Source organism: Malaclemys terrapin, chromosome 13 (assembly GCF_027887155.1).
Source record: "Malaclemys terrapin pileata isolate rMalTer1 chromosome 13, rMalTer1.hap1, whole genome shotgun sequence".
Taxonomy (NCBI): Eukaryota; Metazoa; Chordata; order Testudines; family Emydidae; genus Malaclemys; species Malaclemys terrapin.
Window position 1 is genome coordinate 30,265,278 of NC_071517.1, and position 27,465 is coordinate 30,292,742.

The following is a 27,465-nucleotide window of genomic DNA, read 5'->3' on the forward strand; positions in this document are numbered from 1 at the left end:
TGAGGTAGGGAAGTACTATTATCCTTGTGTTACAAATGGGGAGCTGAAACACTGGGAAATTAATGCCCAGATCCTCAATGGCATTTAGGTATCAAACTCCTACTGAAATCTGCAGAAGGCCAATGATTTCAATGTGAGTTAGGCACCTATGTACCTTTAACCTCGTTATCTCCACACTGATATATACCTGCCTCTGGAGATTTCCATTACTTGCATCTGAAGAAGTGAGGTTCTTACCCACGAAAGCTTATGCTCCCAGTACTTCTGTTAGTCTCTAAGGTGCCACAGGACCCTCTGTTGCTATGTACCTTTGAAGACCTGGGCCAAAGTGATTTATCCAAGTTTGCACAGGCAGCCCGTGGTGGAGCAGGTGGAGGGTCCTAAGCTAGTGCTCTAATCACTGGACCCTCCTTCCTTTCTCATTCTCAGCAGCTATTCTGCCAATACTTAGGCACCTTCTGATCTTTGAGCACCTGCATAGTGCCTGCTATTTAAAGTGTATAAGATCAAGGTCTTCAGTACCCACATTATGTTAGCTGGAATACAAGGCAGTTCAGTGACTTAGTTTTGTGGCTTCATATACAGCAAGTTAGGGAACTGATGTTCTCAAACCTCTTTCCCATGAGATGGGCAGTGATGGCATCCAGATGCTTTTGCAGCCTAGATGAGAATCAGTAGAAAGAGGAATCACGTGGGTGTTGGGCTTTGATGACCAAGTTCCAGGGGACAAATGCAAGAAGCCTGGGAAACAAGCAGGGAGAACTGGACGTCCTGGCACAGTCAAGGATGATGTGATTGGAATGACAAAGACTTGGTGGGATAACTCACATTACTGGAGTACTGTCATGGATGCATGTAAACTGTTTAGGAAGGACAGGCAGGGCAGAAAAGGTGGGGGAGTTGCATTGTATGTAAGAGAGCAGTATGGCTGCTCAGAACTCCAGTATGAAACTGCAGAAAAACCTGAGTGTCTCTGGATTAAGTTTAGAAGTGTGAGCAACAAGGGTAGTGTCGTGGTGGGAGTCTGCTATGGACCACCAGACCAGGGGGATGAGGTGGACGAGGCTTTCTTCCGGTAACTAACAGAAGTTACTAGATCGCAGGCCCTGGTTCTCATGGGGGACTTCAATCACCCCAATATCTGCTGGGAGAGCAATACAGTGGTGCACAGACAATCCAGGAAGTTTTTGGAAAGTAGGGGACAATTTCCTGGTGCAAGTGCTGGAGGAACCAACTAGGGGCAGAGCTCTTCTTGACCTGTTGCTCACAAACAGGGAAGAATTAGTAGGGGAAGCAAAAGTGGATGGAACCTGGGAGCCTGTGACCATGAGATGGTCGAGTTCAGGATCCTGACACAAGGAAGAAAGGAGAGCAGCAGAATATGGACCCTGGACTTCATAAAAGCAGACTTTGACTCCTTCAGGGAACTGATGGGCAGGATCCCCTGGGAGAATAACATGAGGGGGAAAGGAGTCCAGGAGAGCTGGCTGTATTTTAAAGAATCCTTACTGAGGTTGCAGGAACAAACCATCCTGATGTGTAGAAAGAATAGTAAATATGGCAGGCTACCAGCTTGGCTTAACAGTGAAATCCTTGCTGATCTTAAACACAAAAATGAAGCTTATAAGAAGTGGAAGATTGGACAAATGACCAGGAAGGAGTATAAATATTGCTCAGGCATGCAGGAGTGAGATCAGGAAGGCCAGATCACACTTGGAGTTGCAGTTAGCAAGAGATGTTAAGAGTAACAAGAAGGGTTTCTTCAGGTATGTTAGCAACAAGAAAAAAGTCAAGGAAAGTGTGGGCCCCTTACTGAATGAGGGAGGCAACCTAGTGACAGAGGATGTGGAAAAAGCTAATGTACTCAATGCTTTTTTTGCCTCTGTCTTCACAAACAAGGTCAGCTCCCAGACTACTGCACTGGGCAGCACAGCATAGGGAGGAGGTGACCAGCTCTCTGTGGAGAAAGAAGTGGTTCAGGACTATTTAGAAAAACTGGACGAGCACAAGTCCATGGGGTCGGATGTGATTGCAGAGCTGTTGGCCATTATCTTTGAAAACTCATGGCAATCGGGGGAGGTCCCGGATGATTGGAAAAAGGCTAATGTAGTACCCATCTTTAAAAAAGGAAAGAAGGAGGATCCAGGGAACTACAGGTCAGTGAGCCTCACCTCAGTCCCTGGAAAAATCATGGAGCAGGTCCTCAAGGAATCAATTCTGAAGCACTTTGAGGAGAGGAAAGTGCTCAGGAACAGTCAGCATGGATTCACCAAGGGGAAGTCGTGCCCGACTAACCTAATTGCCTTCTATGATGATATAATTGGCTTTGTGGATGAGGGGAAAGCAGTGGATGTGTTATTCCTTGACCTTAGCAAAGCTTTTGATACGGTATCCCACAGTATTCTTGCCAGCAAGTTAAAGAAGTATGGGCTGGATGAATGGACTGTAAGGTGGTGTTACGGAGTATCGGGGGACTCAGGGCCCTGCACCCCCGGCTTCCTGCGATTTACCATGACTCTCAGCCAGCCAGTAAAGCAGAAGGTTTATTTGGATGACAGGAATACAGTCCAAGACAGGTCTTGCAGGTACAGACAACAGGGCCCCCCTCAGTTAGGTCCAGCTTGGGGTCCCAGGGCATGCCAGCCCACCCCCTTTGGGGGGTCAGAGCCATCTCTGCCCCCCAGCCATCTCTCCAGCCTGCTTCCAGCACTCTGCTTTCAGCGACCCCTCCCACAGCCTTTGTTCAGTTTCCCGGGCCCCGGAGTCACCTGACCTCCAACCCCCTCCTGGGTTCTCATGTTACAAGCTCAGGTATGTTCCCTCGGGCCGACTCCCATTCTCCGATGCAGACCATCCTAGTCACACTCCCCTGTCAGCATTCCCACACCCCAGCAAGAACAGTTCCAGTTCGTCACATCTCTCCCCCCTTCGAGACCGAACTGAGCAGGGTTACTTTAGCCAGTGACCTGGGGAAGTTCGAACCTACCCCCGTTTCCATGGATGCCCCCGCATCCCTCCAGTTTCTTGGTGGGAATTACACCAGGCCCCTTCAATTTTACGCCCCCCCTTAGGTCGGGGTGCTTGATGGCACTTGCAGTTTGCATGTGGGAAGGTTTATGCGGCCTGTGCCCTTTTCCCACCCCCATACCTTTGGGGTTCCAACTGGGCTGTGGTCTTTTCCCAGCGCTCCAGTCTGGAGGTCTGTGCTTTGGGCTCTCTTGGTTTAGAGCTGCCCTTTTAACCTTGGCCACCCTCCGGAAAGGATTCTTTATGCTGGGCAAGGGTCCTAAAGCTGTTTTCCCCTTGTTCCAGGCCTTCCTTCCCCTCTGACAGGGGTTACAGGATCCGCAGTACTGTCGGACAGTAACAAAGACCCCAGGCCAGTAAAAGCTCCGTAGCAGCCTCTGCTGGGTACGCCAGGTTTTCTGGTGCCCTGAGAGGGGAATGTCATGGGCCCGGCACAGCAGCTGGCGGCGATACTTCTGGGGTACCACCAGCTGCCTCCTGATCCCCCCTGACTCCATTTTCCCTGGGGGAGCCCATTTTTGGTACAGGAACCCCTTCTTCCACAGGAACCTTTTTCGGCCACCTCGTTCCATGGTCTGTACCGCATTGAGGTCGGCCAGGTTCCTTATCTTCCGCAAGGAGGGATCTTTCTGCAACTCGGCCTGGAACTCAGCAGCTGGGACAGGGATGGCCACCTGCTTTTTCTCGCCCGCTGGGTCTGAAGCTGCAGCCTCCCTGAGCCGTGTTCCTGGGCGTTTCCTCCCCACCAGGTTAGGGTCCTGCGCCTCAGGCAAGGCACCCCCCCCAAGGCCAGGGCGCAGGGCCCCTCGCCGGCTCTGACTGCGGGTCACAACCAGTGCCTTTTGGGGGTTGCTTGGCCAGTTCTCCAGGTCCCCCCCCATCAATACCTCAGTGGGCAAATACGGGTGTACCCCCACATCCTTGGGGCCCTTCTTGGCCCCCCACTTCAGGTGTACCCTTGCCACGGGCACTTTGACTGGTGTTCCGCCCACCCCCGTCAGGGTCAGGTAGGAGTTGGGCACCACCTGATCTGGGGCCACCACCTCGGGCCGGGCCAGCGTTACCTCTGCGCCCGTATCCCAGTATTCATTGACCTTTATTCCATCCACCTCCAGGGGAACAAGGTACTCTCTCCGGAGGGACAGCCCCGCGCCCACCGTATAAACCAAAAACCCTGAGTCTGGGGCATCCAGCCCCCTAGAGGAGCTGGCCTGGGGCCCTTCTCTTTCTTGAGCAGTTGATAAGCTGCCAGCCCCTTTGGCGTGAGAAGCCTGCCCCTTGTCCGTCTGGGCCTTTACCAAGTTAACCCTATGCGGGTTTGGTTTGCTCAGTTTGTCCTTGAGCTTGGGGCACTGGGTCCGAACGTGGCCTCTTTGGCCGCAGTAATAGCAGCTTATGTTCTGTGGGTCCCCTTGAGCCGGTTGGTTGTCCCTGACGCTGGGCATTCCCCGTGGGAGGGGATTCCCCATATTTCCCCTTTGGGAGGTCCCAGGGTGACTCTCTCTCTGCATCGCGGCGGGCCTGTTTCTTTGGGGCTCCTCCCTGCCACCCCCTGACCGGCTCTTTACAAACTTATCAGCCAGCTGCCCGGCGTGTCGCGGGTTCTCTGGCTTTCTGTCCACCAACCACAGCCTCAGGTCGGAGAGGCACCGCTCATACAGTTGCTCCAGTACCAGCAGTTTAATCAGGTTCTCCTTCGTGTGGGCCCCACCAGCCCACTTGCTGGCGTATTTTTTCATGCGGACGGCTAGTTGCAGATATGAGATCTCAGGGGTTTTATCTTGACTCCGGAACCTTTCCCGGTACATCTTAGGAGTTAGCCCAAACTCACGTAGCAGGGCCTTTTTGAATAGTTCGTAGTTCCCTTTCTTTGCCTTTCCCAGTTGGCGGTACAATGCCATGGCTTTGGGGTCCAGTAAGGGGGTAAGGACCCGGAGTCTGTTCGCGGGATTAACCCGGTGCAGCTCGCAGGCCGTCTTAAAGGCCTCCAGGAAGTCATCCATGTCCTCCCCCTCCTTGTATGGGGCCATGATGCACTTATCAAAGCTCCGTGCAGTTCCGGGTCCCCCCTCACTCACCGCAGCCGGGGGTTCGCTGCCCTTCAATCTTGCCAGTTTCAGGTCATGCTGATGCTGTCTCTCATTCTCCTGTCTCTGTTTCTCTTTTTCCTCCCGTTTATGCTGTCTCTGTCTTTCTTTACGCTGATGCTGTCTCTTTTTCTCCTCCCGTTCATGCTGTTTCTGTCGTTCATGATCCTCCAGCTCTCTCAGTTTTAGCTCTTTCTCCCATTCCAGCCAATTCCGCTCCACGGATGCCGAACGTCGCCGGGAGGATCCTCTGCTGGCCGGCGGGCTTCGCCGGGGGGATTCCCTGCTGGCCGGGGGGGTCACGGCGCCTTCGGTATTTGCTGGGCTCCTCCCCACCCTTCCCCTAGGCATAGGAAGGAGGGGTCTCGGGAAGCCCTCAGCAGCCGGCTGACCACTCCCAGCTGGGACAGACACTGGTGCCTGGGCTGCATTTGCCAGGCTGCTTCCCTGAGACACAGGGATCAGTTCATTCTCGCGATCTTCCGCCTCCAGCTGGGCAATGAGCTGTTCTTTGGTGAGCCTCCCAATGCGCAGCCGCCTCTGCTTGCACAGCTCCACCAGGTTGCTCTTAAGCCGCTTGGCATACATCTTTCTGCTGGCCACTCACCAGCCTGTGTGCTCACAGCTCCCCACAGTTCCCAGGGGGACCCCTAGTGTGCCAGCCCTTCTTGAGGTCACCGCCTCTCTGCCAGGGTCGAGCTGCAGACTCCTCTGCCCCTGGGTCCACTCGCTGCGATCCCCCTGGGGGACCCTGTTACTGCAAAAGTCCTTCTCGCTGGTCACACACTCCCAGGGGTAATAACCGTCTCTTTCCCACTCTTCAGCACGCCTGGTCCCCGTCAATCCCCCTTCGTTTTACTGCTTCCCAGTCACTTACTGCAGGAAGCGCCATCCACGGGGTGCAGTAGATCCCACCGCTGCCACCAGTTGTTACGGAGTATCGGGGGACTCAGGGCCCTGCACCCCCGGCTTCCTGCGATTTACCATGACTCTCAGCCAGCCAGTAAAGCAGAAGGTTTATTTGGATGACAGGAATACAGTCCAAGACAGGTCTTGCAGGTACAGACAACAGGGCCCCCCTCAGTTAGGTCCAGCTTGGGGTCCCAGGGCATGCCAGCCCACCCCCTTTGGGGGGTCAGAGCCATCTCTGCCCCCCAGCCATCTCTCCAGCCTGCTTCCAGCACTCTGCTTTCAGCGACCCCTCCCACAGCCTTTGTTCAGTTTCCCGGGCCCCGAAGTCACCTGACCTCCAACCCCCTCCTGGGTTCTCATGTTACAAGCTCAGGTATGTTCCCTCGGGCCGACTCCCATTCTCCGATGCAAACCATCCTAGTCACACTCCCCTGTCAGCATTCCCACACCCCAGCAAGAACAGTTCCAGTTCGTTACGTATCCCACAGTATTCTTGCCAGCAAGTTAAAGAAGTATGGGCTGGATGAATGGACTGTAAGGTGGATAGAAAGCTGGCTAGATCGTCGGTCTCAACGGGTAGTGATCAATGGCTCCATGTCTAGTTGGCAGCCGGCATCAAGCAGAGTGCCCCAAGGGTTGATCCTGGGGCCGGTTTTGTTCAATATCTTCATTAATGACCTGGAGGATAGTGTGGACTGCACTCTCAGCAAGTTTGAAGATAACACTAAACTGGGAGGAGTGGTAGAGACACTGGAGGGTAGGGATAGGATACAGAGGGACCTAGACAAATTAGAGGATTGGGCCAAAAGAAATCTGATGAGGTTTAACAAGGACAAGTGCAGAGTCCTGCACTTAGGACAGAAGAATCCCAGGCACTGCTACAGACTACGGACTGAATGGCTAGGCAGCAGTTCTGCAGAAAAGGACCTAGGAGTTAGTGGATTAAAAGCTGGATATGAGTCAACAGTGTGCCTTTGTTGCCAAGAAGACTAACGGCATTTTGGGCTATATAAATAGGGGCATTGCCACCAGATCGAGTGACGTGATCATTCCCCTCTATTCGACATTGGTGAGGCCTCATCTGGAGTACTGTGTCCAGTTTTGGGCCCCACACTACAAGAAGGATGTGGAAAAATTGGAAAGAGTCCAGCGGAGGGCAACAAAAATTATTAGGGGGCTGGAGCACATGATTCATGAGGCGAGGCTGAGGGAACTGGGATTATTTAGTCTGCAGAAGAGAAGAATGAGGGGGGATTTGATAGCTGCTTTCAACTATCTGAAAGGGGGTTCCAAAGAGGATGGATCTAGACTGTTCTCAGTGGTAGCAGATGACAGAACAAGGAGTAATGGTCTCAAGTTGCAGTGGGGGAGGTTTAGGTTGGATATTAGGAAAAACTTTTTCACTAGAAGGGTGGTGAAGCACTGGAATGGGTTACCTAGGGAGGTGGTGGAATCTCCATCTTTAGAGGTTTTTAAGGTCAGGCTGGACAAAAGCTCTGGCTGGGATGATTTAGTTGGGGATTGGTCCTGATATTCTATGATTCTATTACTCAGATTTGGCTTCCAACCAGATTTCAAGTCTCACCAGCCATACACCTTGGTAAGAAGGTATTAACCTCCAACTGAAATTTCAGAACTGCTTTCCCTGCAGCGTCCACTAGAGGATGATGATGAATTGCGACGTTTGTAGATCCAAATTCCATCACAGGCAACATGGTTGAGAGCTCTAAGATGTATGCAGTGTTCTTGTAAATGTGTTGGTCCCATTAGGGAGACAAGGTCAGTGAGGTGATATCTTCTATTGGACCAACTTCTGGTTGTGAGAGAGACAAACTTCTGGGCTTACGCAGAGCTCTTTTTCAGCTCTTGGAAGTGTACTGAGAGTGTCACAAATACAAGGTGGAACTGATTGCTTAGCAACAGTAAACACAGATTCTCATATCTGTCATCTAAAAAGAATGGCTCAGATGTGGGAATCTCCCTCATATCCTCTGCAGTAAAGACCAATGCAAAGAATTCATTTAGCTTCTCTGCAACAGCCTTGTCTTCCTTGAGTGCTCCGTTAGCATCCTGATTGTCCAGTGCCCCACTGATTGTATGTTAAGCTTCCTGCTGATGATGTACTTAAAAAACATTTGCTGTTAGTTTTTGTGTCTTTTGCTAGTTGTTCTTCACATTCTTTTTCATCCTGCCTAATTATATCTGACTTTCCAGAGTTTATGCTCCTTCTATTTTCCTCAGTAGGGGTTGGCTTTCCGTGGGTTCCAGGAGTAGCTGTTCTAAGAAGCAGTCATTAATATTGGGGGAGGGATAGTTCAGTGGTTTGAGCATTGGCCCGCTAAACAGAGGGTTGTGAGTTCAATTAGGGATCTGGGACAAAAATCTGTCTGGGGATTGGTCTTGCTTAGAGCAGGGGATTGGACTAGATGATCTCCTGAGGTCCCTTCCAACCCTGATATTCTATGAATGGTGTCTAGAAATTCTATCTCTGCATCCCATCCTGAGGTGACAAGTTCCCAGTCAATATGGAAATAGTTGAAATCCCTCATTATTTTTGGTTTTCTTTTTTTCTAGCCTCTCTAATCTCCCAGAGCATTTCAGAACCACCATCACCATTCTGGTCAGGTGTTCAGTAGTATATTCCTATTGCCATGCTCTTATTATTCCAGTGTGGAATTTCTATCCATAGAGATTCTATCATACAGTCTGATTCATTTAAGATTATTATATTTGACTCTATGCTTTCTTTCACATACAGTGCCACTGCTCCACCAGCTGAACTTACTCTGTCATTCCTATATATTTTGTACCCTAATATTGTACCATGCCCCATTGATTATTGTTCCACCAAGATTCTGTGATGCCTATTATATCAATATTCTCATTTAAAACCAGGCACTCAAGTTCACCCATGTTAGTATTTAGACTTCTTGTATTTGCATACAAGAACTTATACAATTTGTCAGTATTTGTCTGCCTTCACGTGATGTAATTGAATGGAACTCTTTTTCATTTGACTGTTTCTCTTCAGTTCCTACCTGTACTTTTTATCAACTTTTATCCACTCACTCCTCTTTACTAGGATATAGAGTATCCCCTTTCATAAATCATCCCCTAAGTGATTTATCTGTGAACCATGTGCTCCTCCACATAGGGGCTGAGTTTTTCTTGTCCCCTGCTCTGCCATGAGGTCCCACCCCCATTCCACCCTCTCCCCCAAGATCCTCCCCCCACTCCGCCTCTTTCCGCCCCCGCTTACCCCCTCCCCGAGGCCTTTCCCCACCCACTGCTCGCTGGTCTCCGCCCTCCCCCAGCCGCCAAACAGCTGTTTGGCAGCGCCTCTGATCAGCTGTTTGGCAGCACCTCTGATCAGCTGTTTGGTGGCACCTCCAAACAGCTGATTGGGAACACCACCAAACAACTGTGGCTGGTGGGTGCTGAGCACCTGCTATTTTTTTTCCCATGGGTGCTCCAGCCCCTGAGCACCCACGGAATTAGCACCTATGTTCCTCCACACTGTCAGTTTTCCCCTGGGCCCATATTTTAAAAACTCCTCTATGATTTTTTCAGTTTTTGCATAGAATCATAGAAATGTAGAACAGGAAGGGACTTCAATAGGTCATCTAGTCCAGTCCCCTGAACTGAGGTAGCACTCCATATTATTTAAATCATCCCTGACAGGTGTCCATCTAACCTGTTCTTAAAAACCTCCAATGATGGAGATTTCACAACCTTTGTAGGTAATTTGTTCCCGTGCTTATCTGCCCTTATAGTTAGGAAGTTTTTCCTAACGTCTAACCTAAATCTCCCTTGCTTCAGTTTAAACCTATTAATTCTTGTCCTGTCCTTACTGGATATGGAGAGCAATTTATCACCCTCCTCTTTAAAACAACCTTTGGTGAACTTGAAAACTATTAAAAAGCAACAGAGGGTCTTGTGGCACCTTTAAGACTAACAGAAGTATTGGGAGCATAAGCTTTCGTGGGTAAGAACCTCACTTTTTCAGATGCACGACTACCCCCCTGATACTTGAAAACTATTATCACCCCTCAGTCTTCTTCATCCAGACTAAATACACTGAGTTTTTTCCATCTTTCCTCATAGGTCATGTTTCCTAGACCTTTAATCATTTTTGTGGCTCTCCTCTCGACCCTCTTCAATTTGTCCACATCTTTTCCAAAGTGTGGTGCCCAGAACTGGACACAGTACACCAGTTGAGGCCTTATTACTACTGAGTAGAAGTGGAAGAATTATTTTTGTGTGTCTCATTTACAATACCCCTGCTAATACATCCCAGAATGATGGGTTTTTTTGCAACAGTATTACATTGTTGACTCATATTTAGTTTGTGATAAACTGTAACCCGCAGATTCTTTTCTGCAGTAGTCCTTCCTAGGCAGTCATTTCCCATTTTGAATTTGTCCAATTGATTATTCCTTCCTAAGTGGAGTACTTTGCATTTGTGCTTATTGAATTTCATCCTATTTATTTCAGACCATTTATCCAGTTTGTCAATGTCATTTTGGATTCTAATCCTGTCCTCCAAAGCACTATTTACCCCTCCCAGCTTGATATCATCCACAAACTTTATAAGTGTACTCTCTATGCCATTATCCAAATCATTTATGAAGATATTGAACAAAACCAGAACCAATCCCAGCAGGACCTCACTCAATATGCCCTTTCAGCTTGACAGTGAACCATTGACAACTAATCTCTGAGTACAGTTTTCCAACTAGTTGTGCACCCGCCTTACAGTAGATTCATCTAGGCTATATTTCCCTAGTTTGTTTATGAGACAGTCATGTGAGACAGTATCAAAAGCTTTACTAAAGTTGAAATAAATCACATCTACAGCTTTCCTCTAGTCACAAGGCTTGTTCAGTACCAGGTTTACCATGACACTGGGCCCACAATCAGAAGGGGCCCTGGCCAGCCCTCACCCCTGGCCGGCCCTCACCCCTGGCCGGCTGCTCTCACCCTTGCTCTGCCCCAGCCCCGCCTCTTCCTACCCCTTCCCCTGAGGACTGCAGCAGGAGTCAGGCCTGCCCTGCAGGCACTGGGCAGCGGTAAGTGCAGTGACCCGGCCCCAATCTGCTCCGCCGGTGAGTGCTGGGGGGAGGTTCCCCCTATCCCCCAGTCCCAAGGCTGGGAGCCAGGGGAGCAGAGTGGAGCAGGCTGGGGCCGGGTCACTCCATTTCCTGCTGCCCTGTGAGTGTGGGGTCAGGCCCACCCTGCAATCACCGGGTGGCAGGAAGTGGAGCGACCTGGCCCCAACCAGCTCCACCGGCTCGTGCTGGTGGACAGTTTCCCCTCTGCCCGCCAAGCCTGGGGAGATGATGGAGTGGTGGGGGATGGGATGGGGACGAGAAGGGGATGGGGGAAGTGGTGGCAGGGGGGAAGAGGCTGGGGGAAAGGGAGGGGGTGGGGTGGGAAGGAAATGGAACAGTGGGGAAGGGGCATGGGAGGGGGAAGAGAAGGGGATAGGGGAAGCGGAGGTGGGGGGAAGAGGAAGTGGGGATGATGGGGAGGAGATGGGGCAGTTGGGAAAGGGCATGGGACGGGGAAGAGAAGGGGGCAGGGGGAAAGAGGCAGTGGGGAATGAAGAGGGTGGGATGGGAAGGAGATGGAGCAGTGGGGAAGGGGCATGGGATTGGGAAGAGAAGGGGATAGGGGAAGCGGGGGCCCAGCATGCGGATCCCCTTGGCAGAAGCCGGGGTTCCCCTGTTAAGCAGGCCCATCAAACCCTCACCCTGACAAGCCCCACCTCCCCTGCATCTGTACCACCCTGATGAGCCCCCCCAGACACCCTCCCCACTGACCCCCACCCAAATGAACCCCACCTCTCCTGCACCCAGACACCCCTCCAACCACTTTCACTTGGTCCCCCCTGCAGACTCCCATTGCCCCTGCACCTGGAACCTCCCTGTGCATCCAGATCCTCTACTGAGGTGCCTGCACCCAGACTGCCCCACACTGAACCCTCTTACCCCCATCTGGATCCCCCCACACTAAGTCCCTCTGCACTTGGATCCTGCTGCCAGGCTGAGCCTCCCTGCCCACATCTGGTGTGCCTACACAAAGCAGCAGGGCCCCAGGGTGTTTCTGTGGCAGGAATGGCCCTTGTGCTGTGTCAGGGTCAGATTCAGTCTCACTGCCAAGTCCCTGTCCCGGGGGGGAGGGCGGGGGAGGCTGCAGGATATTCTTCCACCTCCATGCAGCCAGTGGCCTGTGCTCCCCACTGCCATGGTGGAGCCTTCGCATTTATTTATTGTAAAAAAAATAATTGCAGAATTTTAAAATATTATGCACAGAATTTGATGCAGAATTCCCTCAGGAATATGGGAGACTGTACAGCTGTGATGGTGGGACTGTGACAGTAGGGGATCTGTGGGTGGGGGAGCTGGGCAGGGGGCATGGTGTGCAGGGTGCTGTGCAGTTGTGGTAGGAAGTCAGCAGGAGGAGTCTCTGGGTAGGGGTTGCTGGGCATAGCAGGTCCAGGGGCATTGGGCATAGGGAACTGTGGAGGAGGTATCTGGGTGAGGGGGTGCTGGGCATATGGGCAGGGCACTGGGCAGTGGGGCAGTGTGGAAGGGGCATGCTGGCAGGGCTGGGCGGGCCAGTGTGCGTCTCGCAATTGTGGGTTTGTAAACAGTGCCCTTGTGCTGAGCTGCATGGGGCCACTCCTGCTGCACCTTATTGCCCCCAACTGGCCCCTCGCTCTGAGAACCACCCCCCCATGGGGGCCCACAAAAGGTTAATCCGGTCCTGGGCTTGTTACACGGTCAAAGGATTCACCATGGAGTCACCAAGGGCAAGTGATGCCTGACCCACCTGATTGCCTTCTATGATGAGATTACTTTCCCCATATCCTCAGAGCCAGTTGTGGACGTGATTTGCTCCATTATCTTTCCAGGTACCAAAGATAAGCTAACTGGTCTATAATTCCCTGGGTTGTCCTTATTCCTCTTTTTATAGATAGGTACAATATTTCCCCTATTCCAGTCTTCTGGGATCTCTCCTGTCCTCCATGAGTTCTCAAAGATAACTGCTAATGGCTCAGAGATCTCTTCAGCAGGTTCTTTAAGTATTCTAGGATGTATTTCATCAGGCCCTGCCGCTGTGAGGATATTGAACTTGTCTAAGTAATTTTTAATTTGTTCTTTTCCTATTTTAGCCTCAGATTCTACCCCATTTATACTGATATTCACTATGTTAGTTGATCACTGCTAACCTTTTTGGTGAAAGTGAAACAAAAAAAAAGGCATTTAACACTTTGGCCATTGCTGTGTTTTCTATTTTTGTCTTTTCCCTCCTCACTGAGTAATGGGCCTACTCTGTCCTTGGTCTTCCTCCTGGCAACACAGTCCATGCATTCACCTCCAATATGTGTTTGTCTTCCTCCTGCTTCTAATGTAATTGTGAAACGTTTTCTTGTTACCCTTTGTGGACCTAGTTAATTAAATGTTGTTTTGTGCCTTGGAGTTTCTAATTTTGTCCTTACATTATTCTGTTGCTGGTGGTTTTTTAATATTCAGTCTTCATAATTTGTCTTAGTTTTTCCTTTTTTCCTTTTTTTTTTTTTTTTTTTTTTTTTTGGAGTTTCAGGTCATTAAAGATCACCTGGTTAAGCCAGGGTGTGGTCTTTTACCATTGTCCTATGCATTGGGATAGTTTGCTCTTGTGATCATAATAATGACTCTTAAAAACTGCCAACTCTCCTGAAGTCTTTTTTCCCTTAGACTTGCTTTCCATGGGATCTTACCTGCCAATTCTCTCTTTGCTAAAGCCAGCCTTCTTGAAGTCCATTGTCTTTATTCTGCAGTTTTCCCTCTTACTTAGAATCATGAACTCTATCATTTCATGATCACTTTCACCCAAGCTGCCTTCCACCTTTAAATTCTCAACCATTTCCTCCTTTGTCAGAATCAAATCTAGAACAGCCTCTCCCTTAGTTGCTTTCTCCACCTTCTGGAATAAAAGAAGTTGTCTCCAATGCATTCCCAGAACTGGTTGGATAATCTGTGCTCTGCTGTATTATTTTTCCAACAGATATCTGGGTAGTTGAAATCCCCCATCACTACCAACTCTTGTGCTTTGGATTGTTTTGCTAGTTTAAAAAAAGCCTCATCCACCTCTTCTTCCTGGTTGGTCTATCGTAGACTTCCTGAACAAGCTGTACCCTTCTATACCAATATTCTAGTCATGTGAATTATGATCTGTGATGCCAATTATGTCATAAATGTGATTATTCACTAGTATTTCTAGTTCTTCCTATTCATTCTCCATACTTCTTGCATTAATAAACAGACATCTAAGATGTTCATTAGTTTTCCCCTCTATATTGCCTTGTCTCTCCTTTATCCCTGCTGTGATTGCCCATGTTCCCCCCAGATTTGATATTTTCATGTAGGTCTCCATGTTCTAGACTTACCTGTGGCTTTTGTCTCCTGCACCCATCAAGCCCAGTTTACAGCTAGATTAGCCAATCTGTATGTGAAGATACTCTTCCCCTTCCTTGATAAAAGAACCCCATCACTGCTCAGCAGTCCTTCTTCTTGGAACAGCATCCAATGGTCGAGGAATCCGAAGCTCTCCTGGCAACACAGTCCATGCATTCACCTCCAATATGTGTTTGTCTGTGCCTGGGGCCTACCCCTGACTGGAAGGGTCAATGAGAACACCACCTGTGCCAAATCCCTCTTCACAATACCATTGTCTCATCCATGCATTGAGTTTCAGCAGTTCTGCTGTCTAACTGGCCCTGCTCATGGAACTGGAATGAGAATGCTACATGGAGGTCCTAGACTTTAATCTCTTACCTAGCAGCTAAATCTGGCCTCGAGGGCATCTATCCAATCTTTCCCAATGTCACTGGTACCTACATGTACCATGACCACCAGCTCCTCCCCAGCACTGCATGTAAGTTTGTCTAGATGTCTCAAGAGGCCTGCAACTTTCACACCCAGCAGGCAATTCACCATGCAGTTCTCCTGGTCATCATAAACTCATCCAGGGGTGAAAGTAGGCAGGTATGGCACACTGGTAAGAAGCCGGTACTGGCCCCTATGCAGCCGACATTAAAGTGCTGGGGGGAGCAAAAGGGGCAGCTGACCCGGGGCCAGTGATCAGCAGCGGCCAGAGCCCCAGGCAGCACCGGCCAGGCAGCACAGATAGGCTGGCTGGGGGAGGCTGACCTCCAGCCCCGCCCCTTCCACCCGATGCCCTACTCCTTCTGGGGGCCTGGAGTCGGGCCCCCGAACTGGTAAGTGTTTAATATTACTTTCACCCCTGAACTCAGCTATATATATTTCTAATAACCGAATCCCCCATTACTATTACCTGTCTCTTCCTAATAACTCAGTGTGAGAGGATACCATGACACACTGGGGGGTGCCAACTATGGGTTCATTTTTCTCTGCTCCAGCTTGGTGTTCTCCTTCTCCAAGACCTTTGTCCTCCTCAACAGCACAGCGACTGTCAGACTGGGGGTGGGACCACTGTACTGTGTCCAGAAAGTTTCATCAATGTACTTCTCTATCTCCCTTAGCTCCTCCAGTTCAGCCACTCTGGCCTCAAGAGCCAGTACTTGGTCTTTGAGGGCCATGAGTGGCTTGCACTGAATGCACACGTACACCATCTGCTCACAAGGCAGATCATGTTGCATTCAGGACAATAAACTGGATAGCCCCTGCTCTGCTGCTGGACTTCTGCCTGCATCACTTTTATTCTTGCAAGGGTTTTTGTTTGCTTTGTTTTTGTTTTGTCGAGGGGGGTGGGGACGCGGTATTGGCCTACGGTTAGGGTATGTTTGTTAGGTGTATCTGCCTCTCCCAACTCCCTCACAAAACTCCCCTGTTTGCTAGCTCCTCTTGTCACTTAGGATCTGGCTTTTTAAACCTCTTTCTCTCTGAGTTATCCCTGAACCCTTGTCAAGGAATCCTAAATGGATTAGGGATTAAGGGATACCATGCTAGATCCTCAGTAAGAACTACAATTAAGCCAGCAGATGGCCAGCAAGCAAGCGCACAACAGTCAAACTAACAGCCAACATACTCACCCCAAGGAGGTCACACAGTCACTGCTCCTTCACCCGGAGAATTCCCTCGCCAGACTCCCCTGATAACGGCTCCTGTTTGCTAGATCACTTTGAAAAATCTTGACCTTAATCTCTCTGGGTTTGTGTTGAATGAAGACAATGATTCCCTGCCTTCCAGGGGTGCTGTGAGCATAAATCCATAACTATTTGGATGGCGCTCAGATACTACAGTGACTCTTAGATTGTAAGACCAGAAGGGATCATGTCGTATGACAGCCCACATAACCTGGGCCACAAAGCAGCTGCTGGAATCACATGATTATGTGAGAATCTCAGCTTTCATTCCCCCCACCCCTGCCAAGTTTCTAGCCCTCATGGTTGCAGAGAAAAGCTTGAAATGTGAACCCAGGGCACTTACAAGCCTCAGAAACCAGGATACAACGAGAAAGAACCCAAGGTTTGTACAGTGCCTAACACAATGGGGTCCTGGTCCATGACTGGGGCTCCTAAGAGCTACCATAATATATCCAATAAATAGCAATAAATATGTACAGTACCTGGCACCATAGAGTCCAGCCCCATGACTACAGCTCCTAGGCACTACCGTAACACAACAATTCATAGTAATAAGATGTATCATTTTGCAAAAAACATGGTTTTTTGAGGCCTGACTGATGGTTTCTGAACACATCCAGTTGGCAGTACTGCTAACTGATATTTCCCAATTTCCTATTGAATGTTGGGCTCCTCAATCCCAGCCATTAACTTCTCTTTCCCCTAATTCAAATGGAACGAAAGTCTTCAAGTGACTTTTTGGAAAGCTCCATGTCACTTTGGTAAAGGCCAGTTTCTCCTGGTTTTTCCCACGAAAGGACTCGAGATGCTATGCTGTTGGGATAACTAAATTCTAATTTATTACTACTCATCGAAAGAAAGAGAATGAAGTAAAATAAAATAAAAACGGAGCCATCATGACAACTCAATGCACAAAAATTTCAATCCAGTACATTGCATTTCAGAAAAACAAATGGGCACGTTGCTGTTCACAAGCAGTAAAACATTTCCAAGCTGATCAGAAAGTACAGGCAATCAAAGAGAGACACAGTCGGCGCCAGTTACAAAAGCAAACAAGCAGATACTAGAAAATATATAAATCTCAGTTAAATTGTAGTTAAGTAATTACCATCTAATATTTTAGCATTAACCTCTTGTCAGCTGGCAGCCACTCTCACAGGCAGCGGGCAGGTTCCAGCATCTCTGATCCTAGATGAGGCTTTTATCCCCTCTGGGGATGAGTGTGGCAGAGAGTCAGTCTCTGGTTAAGTCTCTGTCATCCCCACCCAGCACTCTGTGGCAGATGGGGTGGAAGATGCCCAGCTGAATGTCAAGGCCGTCTTCTCCCTCTGGCCTCAGTGATGTGGGTCAGGAAGGATTCAGGCCTGATCGGGGGGGTCATCTCCCCAGCTTCTTTCTTGAATAGTACAAAGACCTTCACTTGTAAGAGGTGGGACCACCGCCTGGAGTAGGATCAGGACCGGATACATTTGTCTCTCTGTCCTTCAGGGAGAATGTCCTTTTACTTGGTGCTGGTCCAAGGCAGGTCCACCTGGGAGGAGGCAATGAGCTCTCTGTCATGCAGTTATTACAATGCAGAGCCCCAGCCTGCACTCTGGAGCTAGGAGACGCCTTTGTGGAGCTGTATGCCCCAGTAATTTCCTGCAGCCGCAGGTTCCACAGGTTAATCACATGCTGCAATAAGGATTTTTCCATGAATAGAATCTCTCATCCCATGCTCATGAGTGTTACTCACACCTATCTCCTCCATCCCCCACATCATCTCTCCTCTGACTCCCCATATTTCCCCTGCTGGATAGGTTGGATCCAGCAGGTCCCATGAACTGCTGATTTAAGAGTTCTCCCTTTATCTTGTCTGAATCACTGCTACAGGGAAACTCCCCAAGTCGGAGCAGGAGATGGGACAGAAGGGAAGAAACTGTGCATGGGGAAGTGGAGGGAGGCAGGCTTGAGGGCAGAGAAGGAGAATGATAGAGGGGCAGCATTTCTCCAATCCTGCCCCTTCCTCCTCATCCTATAACCTCCCAACATTTGATCCTCCACAACCAGCGCTCCCTTCCTCTCTAGTTCCCATTCCCGCATCACCAAACATTCAATCCCATTTCTACCCAACCCACAGCTCCCTCCCACTCTGGCTCTCATCTCCCCCATCCTCAAACACTCAACCATCCCCCCCCCCCCCAGCTCCCTTCAACCTCGGTCCCCATCCATTTCTCTCATAGGAGCCAGGGACTACCCTTTAGCTCAGTGGAGAACACCAGGAGGAGACCCACCAGGCGTCCTGGAAGAATTTGGAAGAAAAGGGGTTATGAGGACACATCCACCTCCTCACCGCCACCCCAGAAACAGATCCAGGCAACGGACGTGTTAAGAGACAGAAGGCCACTGGGTCTCAGGTCCTCTTGGGAAGGCATGATATGCCCGACATCCCTGTTCCGAGGCTCGAAGATGAGGGAGACGTATCCAGAGGGCTGGGGTTCTTCGTTCCTCTTCTGCTGGGCCCAGCAGTGGGAGTAGTGTGGACCACAGGGCATGGGGAGGGAATCTTCAGCCAGGGGCAGAAAGCTACAGGAGGATGGTTCTCTCTCCCTCACCCACCTGGGGTCTGCTAGGCTGGGTGGAGTCAGAGGATCACCAATCAGCGTGGGGTCACCTGCTGATGCCCCCTGAATCCAGAGACAGACAGCTGGGTACTCATGCCTCTGATATGCACTGCAGCCAGCCCTCACCAGGGCATCTATAGGGTCTCTCTCCAGTGCAGAGTCTCTGGTGCATAACAAGGAGTGAGCTCTCACCCAAGGTTTCCCCTTCAGTCAGGACACTTATAAGGGTGTCTCTCCAGAGCGGGTCCTCTGGTGTGTTGCAAGATCTGAGCTCCAGCCACAGCCGGGCATTTAATAATGGTTCTCTCTCTTGCACGGAATCTCTGATAGGCCATCAACTTCCCCTCCACCACCACCACCAGTCAGGGCACTTACAGTCTCTGTTTGTTCTACATTGAGCAGCTAGCATGTGCTCTTGCCCCACAGAACACAGAAAAAGACACAGTCCCTGCTTTAAGGAGCTTACAACCTAAGAGACAAAGAGAACACAGCAGCTCAGATGCATAAAGCAGAAAAAGGGGGAAATTTGGCCCCGAGCCCAGAGCTTGCCAGAGGTCCAGGAACAAACTGGTGCTTGGACCTCTGGCAGGCCTTGGGCCCAGTATCTCCCCAGATGACTAGTCACTGGAGCGTCACAGAGCAGGGCAGCGTTTGTTATTAACAAGTAAATAAGTCAAGCTTTTGTGGGCAGTGGACTAGCACAGCTGCACTTTGCAAGGATCTGAAGAAGGAGAGAGGGCAGGACCCTGCTCCACCAGCATGGGGAGGTGTTCCCGGCAGCATCATGACGGAATGCTGGGCCAAATCCAGGGGGAGCTGCCAAGCACCAGTGTATCTGCAGGGTTTTTTCTAGCGCCCATCGCGGTGGTATCATTGCAGGTGCTCAGGATCACTCCAGATCTGTCCCAACATGCCCTGAAATTGAGCTAGGCGTCCAGGTCTCTTCCCCCAGAACTTCTATGAGCCTGCAAATAGTTACCTCAGCCAGTCCCTCAGCTGGTTTAATTGGCGTAACTCCAGTTAAGTCAATGCAGCTCTGCCAGGTTCCAGCAGCTGAGGATCTGGCCCTAAAACTTTACTGGCATTCACAGTCAGTGTGGGAGTAATAAAGATCTGCATGAGAGCAGCTGCCTGTGTATCGGGTTCCCCAGGGGCTTATTCTGCCAGCACCAATTACATGAGCAGTCCTATGGGAGTCACTGGGCTTGATCCTCAGCTCTGTTGCATCAGTTTTACATCAGTGTAACTCCAGTGTGGTTACTCCTGATTTACACCAGGGTGAGCGAGAGGGGAACCCGCCCCGGGACTCCAGCTGGGTCATTCACAATATTTAACACCCACATTTGCACAGGTGTAAATAGCGCCACCAGATGGGAGAAAGGCAGTTGGCAGTCACACCCTAATCCTGCAAACACACACACGAGACTCTGTTCACACACGGTCCCAGCCAGCTTAACGGGGTGACCCAGGTGAGTAAAGTTTACAGTCTCTGTCCGGATATCCAGACTCCATCCACCTCCGCCCCTGGCTGTTGCTCACGTCCCTTGGAGCTGCTACTCCAACCTCTGTACGAGGGCAACAGGTAGCCCCTTTGCACTAGTTCCAGGGCACCTTCCCACAAAGAGATCAGGGACACAGGCTTACTCAGTGTGGTTTCTGTCCCCCTCTAGTGGTGGATCACAAAGATGTATGAGCTGCTGCAGCCTTCGGTTGAGCTATCAAAGCCAATTCTTTTAGCTCAGGCAGCACAGCTTTCAGCTCATGCTTTGAGATCCAGAGGTCCAGGGTTCCAGCTGCTGACATCTCATCCAGGGGCCTCATGTTACAACCTGCATGCCTGCAGGGTTGCTGAGCTCAGTGACTCCACATGGGGGGTTCTCCATATCAGGGATGAATTTCACCCCACGTGTGTGAGCGTTTGCAGGGTTTAGGCTATATCAGCATCTGCAGTTTCACTGGACACCAATGCCTGGATGCCTTTTGGATCATCAGCTGCGCACCTGATTCCTCTCATTTATTGTTTCCTCCTTTCCACATTGTCTATTGTTTTGTTTCGGTTGTTTTTATATGTTTCGAACCATTGCCTAAAATATTCTCTATTAGTTTTAAAAATTATTTTTATCCCTTTCTCTGTTTTTATCTTTAACCGTTGCCTTGTTTTTATTTCTTTTAATACACGTTTTCTTTAACTTTCCTCTTCTTGTTGTACGTAATCAGAGTTTAAGGCGAGAAGGGACGACTGGATAATCTAGTCTGACCTCCTGTACATCACGGGCCACCAGCACCCACACGCTAAACCCAACAAAGGCTTTCCTATTTTTATATACCTTTTTAACCTTTTAGGGTTTCCTTTTTTTTTTTTTTAAATCTCTTTTCTTATACTCTTAAACATTTCAAATTTTATTTTTAATACCATCCAATTCTGGTTTTTATTTCTATTTTCAACCTTTCATTTACTTTTAATTTTTAACCCCTTGCAATTCCTTTAATATTTAAATCCTTTCCTAATTTATTTTAATTTTAACCATTTACAGTTATATGTTTTTCAACTCTTCCCTATTTTCTTTTTAAAAACTTTCTTATTTTCTATGTTTTAGGTTTTTTTCCTTTAACCCTTGTTTTCTTCTTTTTTGATTTTCTTTTAACTCTTTAGCATTTTTCACAGTTGTGTTTAACCCTATCCTTTTCCACTGGTTTTCCAGAAATGTCTTTTAACTCTTTGCACTTTTCTTGAATTATTACGATTATTCATAGACTTTAATTATTGGGTTTATTCATTTAGGCCCTTAGCCTGCAAACACCGTTGCTCATGCTTAGCTTTATGCACTGTGAGTCGCCCTGCTGATTTCAATGGGACTGTATCAATTAAGCATGTGCTTATGTGTTTCAGGATTGGGGCTTTAACCCTTTCCTACTTTCTTGTTTAACTTGTATCCAATGCCCGGATACGCCCCTCCGTTCCCTCCTTATTACACCTTCCCATAAGGGACACAATGGAGAAAATGGGATACGGCCTCTCAGCTAGCGTAACCTGGTGTTGGCCCCAATGATGCAGATTTGCACTAACTCAGGCTCTGGCCCAACAGCTGAAGGCCACACTGGGCATGATTAGGCAGGGGGATGTAGGCAGGAAGATGGAGCAAGGGGGTGGGGCACAGGAGGAGATAAGATCCGGGATGCAGGCTGGAGCAGCCTCATGCAGCCTTGGAGGGGAGGATGAGGGACCCAGCTCAGCAAAGCATTTGAGTACGTGCTTGAGTCCCAACAAAATCAATGCTGAAATGGGACAGACTGCGGGATCGGATGCGAGGGGTACAATACTGCTGCAGGAAGAAGCGGGGATGGGAATCTGGGAGGCGGGTGGTATAGTTGGAGCAGAGAGCAAGGAAGATGGTCAGCATGGACGTGAAGTGGGAAGCAAGGAGGCTGGAGGGCAGCTGGGTGCAGTGGTCACGTTGAGACATGGCCAAAGCATGGGCCAGGGAGCAGTGGGAAAGAAAAGGAGATGCTGTAAGAGGAAGAACGTTTGGGAGCTGGGGACAGCCAGGATAGCGTAGAAGGGAATGGAGAGATTGGAGTCTGCAATAATTCTGAGGGGGTGACTCTGGGTAGTCAGGACAATAGTGGAATTGCCAACAGAGGCAGAGAAACAGGGTAAGGATGGAGTGGGAGGGAAGTCAGGGAGCTGGGATCCTGCTGTGCTGGAGTGAACGCTGGAAGGCTGATGGAAGGAATACAGATTCTCTACACTTGAAATGCTACAGCAGTGCAGCTACAGCACTTCAGTGTAGACACAACATGGGCTGACAGGAGGGGTTCTCCCTTTGGTGTAGGCAATCCACCTCCCTGAGAGATGGTAGCTAGGTCAATGGAAGAATTCTTCCATTAACCTAGTGCTGTCTACACTGGGGGTTAGGTCGGCTTAACTACGTCGCTCCGGGGTGTGGATTTTTCATAGTCTTGAGCAATGTAGCTGGGTTGATCTAACTTTTTAGTATAGGAGAGAATAGAGAAAAGGAAATCAAGAGCTGAAAGGAGATCGGGACAGGTCAAAGGACGAGCAAACTGAACTGGGGTTCAGAAGAGAGTTGGGGCAGCATGGGTGGGGGACAGGGAGTCAAGGGGCAGATGACTACTACCAGATGGCATTGATTTCTTTCCCTTGTCTGAAGTACTTAGCAAAGTTCTGGATGGAGAGAGAGAGAGCGAGGAGAAGGCAGGTGGAATATTGATCAGGACTGAAAGCAGAGGCAGGTCAAGAGGCTTTCAATGGAGCTGGTAGAATTTTTTCATTGTGAATAATATTTGTTTTGATTTTAGCTTTCTTCTGTGAGTGGGTTGTTTACAAACCAATCCTGGTTCCTACAATAGATTTATGGAGCCAGTTCTTTAGCTGGCATAAACTGATACAGCTCCATTATTTACCCCAACAAAGACTAGCTGAACACCAGCGCTAATGATTTGTAAATATCAGCAGAATAACCTACGTGAACAATTTATATTGTATGGATTGTTTGCCAGTGGCATAATTTGACTATACATTACTTTTATGTGTGTCTTTTGTGCCATTGGTCACCTAAATCACTTGGTATTGTTTCTGCTTCCTGATTAGGTGAGTGAAACTTTTGTAAACAGGGATATCACACTTTCCAGTGCATATCTTCGAACAAACACATATGAATATGGGCATAAGTTTTTGTGGGTAAAAAAGCTCACTTCTTTAGATGCATCCCATGAAAGCTTATGCCCAAATAAATCTGTTAGTCTTTAAGGTGCCTCCTTGTTGTTTTTGTGGATACAGACTAACACGGCTACCCCAGATACATATGAATATGAAAATTTGTGGAAAAGTTCTGGATTTGTGAACATTTTCACAAATAAGTTGCAGGCACTCCAATTAATAAAACTGTCTGAAACTTTTCTTTTTTAACTGTGAACATTTCAAAAGTATTTTTGTTCCTTTGTTTTTAATAATTGGTATTGAATTTTCATTTTTTCTAAATTTTCAGAATTTTTTCATAGATTAGTCTTCATTTTTGAAAATCTTAATTTTAGCAAATGGAATGTTTGAATCTGAAATGAAAAAATTTTGACAATGAAAGATTTGTTTTGATTTTGAATAATTACCAGCATTTTACTAAGCCCACCAATCAAAATTGGCAATGGAAATAAAACAAAATGGAAACCTAAAATGACATGAAAAAGTGAAAAAAAAAAAAACCAACCTCACCTCAAAGAACAAGAGGCTAAAATATTTGCAACATTTCTGTAAAAAACAAAATTGAAAAATTAAAAAAAAAAAAAAAAAAAACCAAATGATTTTGCAAAACTGTTCATTTTTGAAAAAGGACATGTTTTGTCAAAAAATATTTTCTAAAAAAAAAAAAAAACTGAACAGCTCTACTTGTGAATAACAGTAACAGAATAATATGATCCCACAAAGGGGAACAAAATAGACTTATCCCATTTGAACGCGAACATATTCACAAATCACTTTCCCTGTTGTTCATCTAGCTCTAGGCTATAATCAGGGAGAAATAGGCACTGTATGGTACCTAGATCGAGGGATGGGTGATGGGCAGAGTTAGACAAGGAAGATGGTAGAACAGAATGAGTATTAACCTTCAGTGGAGGAAATATGCATCATCATAGGATATTCTCCAGAGACCCCCTATAGCAAGGAAGTTGGAATAGAAGCATAAGCCAGGGCATGGTGATATAGACAAGAAAGGATGGAGGTGCGAGGGATTCCATGGCTAATGGATTGTAAATAATGAATCTCACACTTCTCGGTGTGAATTTGTAGTGAGATGAGGAAGGGGCTGAGAACATCAAGGAAGGCACAGACGGGAGATCATGGGAGGAACATCAAGCTGGGCAGGTGGTATGCGGGAAGAGGGCTGTATAGAAAGAGGTGACTTGATTACTGGGGAATAAGAACTCAGAGCCCAAGAGGGGCCAGAAATGGAACTGGGTGCGGTGAGGAGCAGGTCAAGAGAGAGTCAAGGAAACTGATCCAGCACTGCAAGTCAGATGAGCACGTTGGGGACAGGAAGCAAGTTGCAGTCATGTTAGATGGGACACCAGCACGGAAGCTGGAGGCACCGAGAAGGGAGGGGAAGTGGGAGGAGCCAGACGTGTGAAGGAAAAGGAGAGGGGAGAGAAGAAGAAGAGGTGGATGGTGTGAATTTTGGAGGAGGAGAAGGAATAGGGAAGGAGGAAAGAGCAGGAGAGTAGGAAGCCAACTGCACGGTCCTGGGAGCAGGGAGAGTGAAAGGGGTGGCAAAAGGCAAGGCAGAGGGGGGAAGATATGGAGGTGGTGAAGAGGGAGCCAGGTGAGAATTAGGGGGAGCGAGGGGAAACAGAGAGGCTGCGGGGGGCGGTTAGTTTATCAGTGATGAGGCCGGGGCCCCGGATGGAGCAGGCGAGGGGAAGGAAGGGTGGGGGAAGGCACGGGATGGGAAGGACAGGGCCCAGGGCAGATCCAGCGGGTTGTTGGAGAGGGTGGGGATGGAGATGGGTGAGGGGGAGGAAGGGAAAGAGGGTAGAGTGGGGAGGGGGGCGGAGGAGGTGCCCAGCGGGGAGGAGAAGGAGGCAGAGGAGAAGGCGGAGGAGGCCTGCAGGGGGTTGCTAGCGGTGGCAGCAGCGGAGTTCTTGGTGGCGGAGAGCAGCGAGGGCTTGTCGCCAGTGTGGGTGCGCTGGTGCCGGTTAAGGTGGGAGCTGCGGCTGAAGCACTTCCCACACTCAGGGCACTTGTAGGGCTTCTCGCCGGTGTGCACGCGCTGGTGGATGGTGAGTTCCGAGCGCTGGATGAAGCTCTTGCCACACTCGGAGCACTGGTAGGGCTTCTCACCCAGATGGATACGCTGGTGCTTGATGAGGTTGGAGCTGACACTGAAGCACTTCCCGCAGACGTTGCACTTGTAGGGCTTCTCCCCAGTGTGCATGCGCCGGTGCTTGGTCAGGTCCGACTTCTGGATGAAGCCTTTGCCGCAGTCAGGGCACTTGTAGGGCTTCTCGCCCAGGTGGGTGCGCTGGTGCTTGATGAGGTTGGAGCGGACGCTGAAGCTCTTCCCGCAGTCCCCACACTTGTAGGGCTTCTCGCCGGTGTGCATGCGCCGGTGCTTCACCAGGGCCGAGTTCTGCCCAAAGCTCTTGCCGCACTCAGGGCAGGTGTAGGGCTTCTCGCCCGTCTGCGTGCCCTGGTGCTTGACGTTCTCTGCCCGGTAAGTGAAGCTTTTCCCGCATTCCGTGCATTTGTGGGTCCTCTCCGCCACGGGGGAAGGCCTGGCACGGGAGCCCCACAGGAAGCTCTTCCCGCAGTCAGTGCACTTGCAGGGACGCTCCCCGCTCAGCACACGGCGCCGCTTGGCGCTGGCCAGGAAGCTCTTCCCGCAGTCAGTGCACTGGCAGGGCTGCTCTGAGCCCAGGTGCACCCGCTGGTGCCGCTCCAGGTGGGAGCTCTGCGAGAAGCTCTTGCCGCAGTCCCCGCAGCGGTAGGGCTTCTCGCCCATGTGGATGCGCCGGTGCCGGTCCAGGTGGGAACTCCAGGCGAAGCTCTTGCCGCAGTCACCGCACTGGTAGGGCTTGCCAGCCGCGTGGCTCCGCTGGTGCTGCAGCAGGGAGGCGCTCAGCCCGAAGCTCTTGCCACACTCCTCGCACTTGTAGGGCTTGTCGCCCGTGTGGGAACGCCGGTGCTTGGCCAATGTGGCACTCTTGTTGAAGCCCTTGCCACATTCGGGGCACTGGTAGGGCTTCTCGGCGGCGGCAGCGGCTCCTCCTGCTCCACGCTGGGGCTTGGTGCCATTGGGGCCAACGCAGCGACCGCAGTCAGTGCACTTGCAGGCCTTCTCCCCGCCCAAGTGGGTGCGGCGGTGGCGGTCCAGGTGGGAGCTCCAGCTGAAGCTCTTCCCACATTCGGGGCAGGTGTAGGGCTTCTCGCCGGTGTGGATGCGCCGGTGGCGCTCCAAGTGCGAGTTCCAGTTAAAGCCCTTGCCACACTCATCGCACTTGTAAGGCTTCTCTTCCAGGTGCAGCTTCTGGTGCTTGACCAGGCTGGTGCTGGCACTGAAGCTTTTGCCGCAGACGTTGCACTGGCAGGGCTTGACGCCGCCAGTGTGGACCCGCTGGTGCTGGATGAAGGCCGAGCCCACACTGAAGCTCTTGCCGCAGTCGGCACACTTGTAGGGCTTCTCACTGGCATGGCGACGCTGGTGGGTGATGAGAGTGGAGCTGAGCCGGAAACACTTGCCGCACTCGTTGCACTTGTAGGGCTTCTCGGCGCTGCGCAGCCGTGGGCGCTTGTTGAAGCCTGAGCCGAAGCCCAGGCTCTTGCCGCAGTCATGGCACCGGCTGTGCCCCAGCAGGCTCCGCTGGTGGAACTTCTTGAAACCACGGTGAGCAGATTTGCCCTGCCTCTTGCCTGAGGGCTTCCTTGGCTGTCCTTCTACTTTCTGCGGGCCCTCGCTGGCCTTCCCCACATCAGCGCTCTGGGGAGCGCTCCCCTTGGACTTGCCCGGCATCGTCCCTTGGGCATCCACCTTCTCAAGGCCTCCCTGCTGAGCATCCTCCTCCTCATTCTCACTCACCATCCCATCATCTGCTGGAACAACGAGAGAATCCAGTAACTCCCTGGGTCTAGGAAAGGAAACTTTGGAGAAGGGAATTGGAGAGGGTCTGTCACATATTCAAATACCCATCAACACAACGGAAAAAATCAGGA

General features: G+C 49.9%; 2 protein-coding genes across 4 annotated transcripts in view; both read right to left on the minus strand.

Moving 5' to 3' along the window:
• The window catches only part of LOC128848260 (zinc finger protein 271-like), a 144,799-nt gene that overhangs the window by 110,079 nt on the left and 7,255 nt on the right, over positions 1-27,465 (minus strand). The gene's annotated exons all lie outside the window — the stretch shown is intronic.
• Positions 16,955-27,465, minus strand: part of LOC128848250 (zinc finger protein 345-like) — a 42,089-nt gene continuing 31,578 nt past the window's right edge. The window contains exon 4 of one of the 3 annotated variants that reach the window (XM_054048126.1): positions 16,955-27,342. In XM_054048126.1, coding sequence (XP_053904101.1) covers positions 25,127-27,342 — 2,216 coding nt within the window. In that variant the 3' untranslated portion in view covers positions 16,955-25,126. Of the gene's footprint in view, positions 27,394-27,465 lie in introns of all 3 variants that reach the window. The other 2 variants (XM_054048125.1, XM_054048124.1) reach the window with 2 other exon arrangements.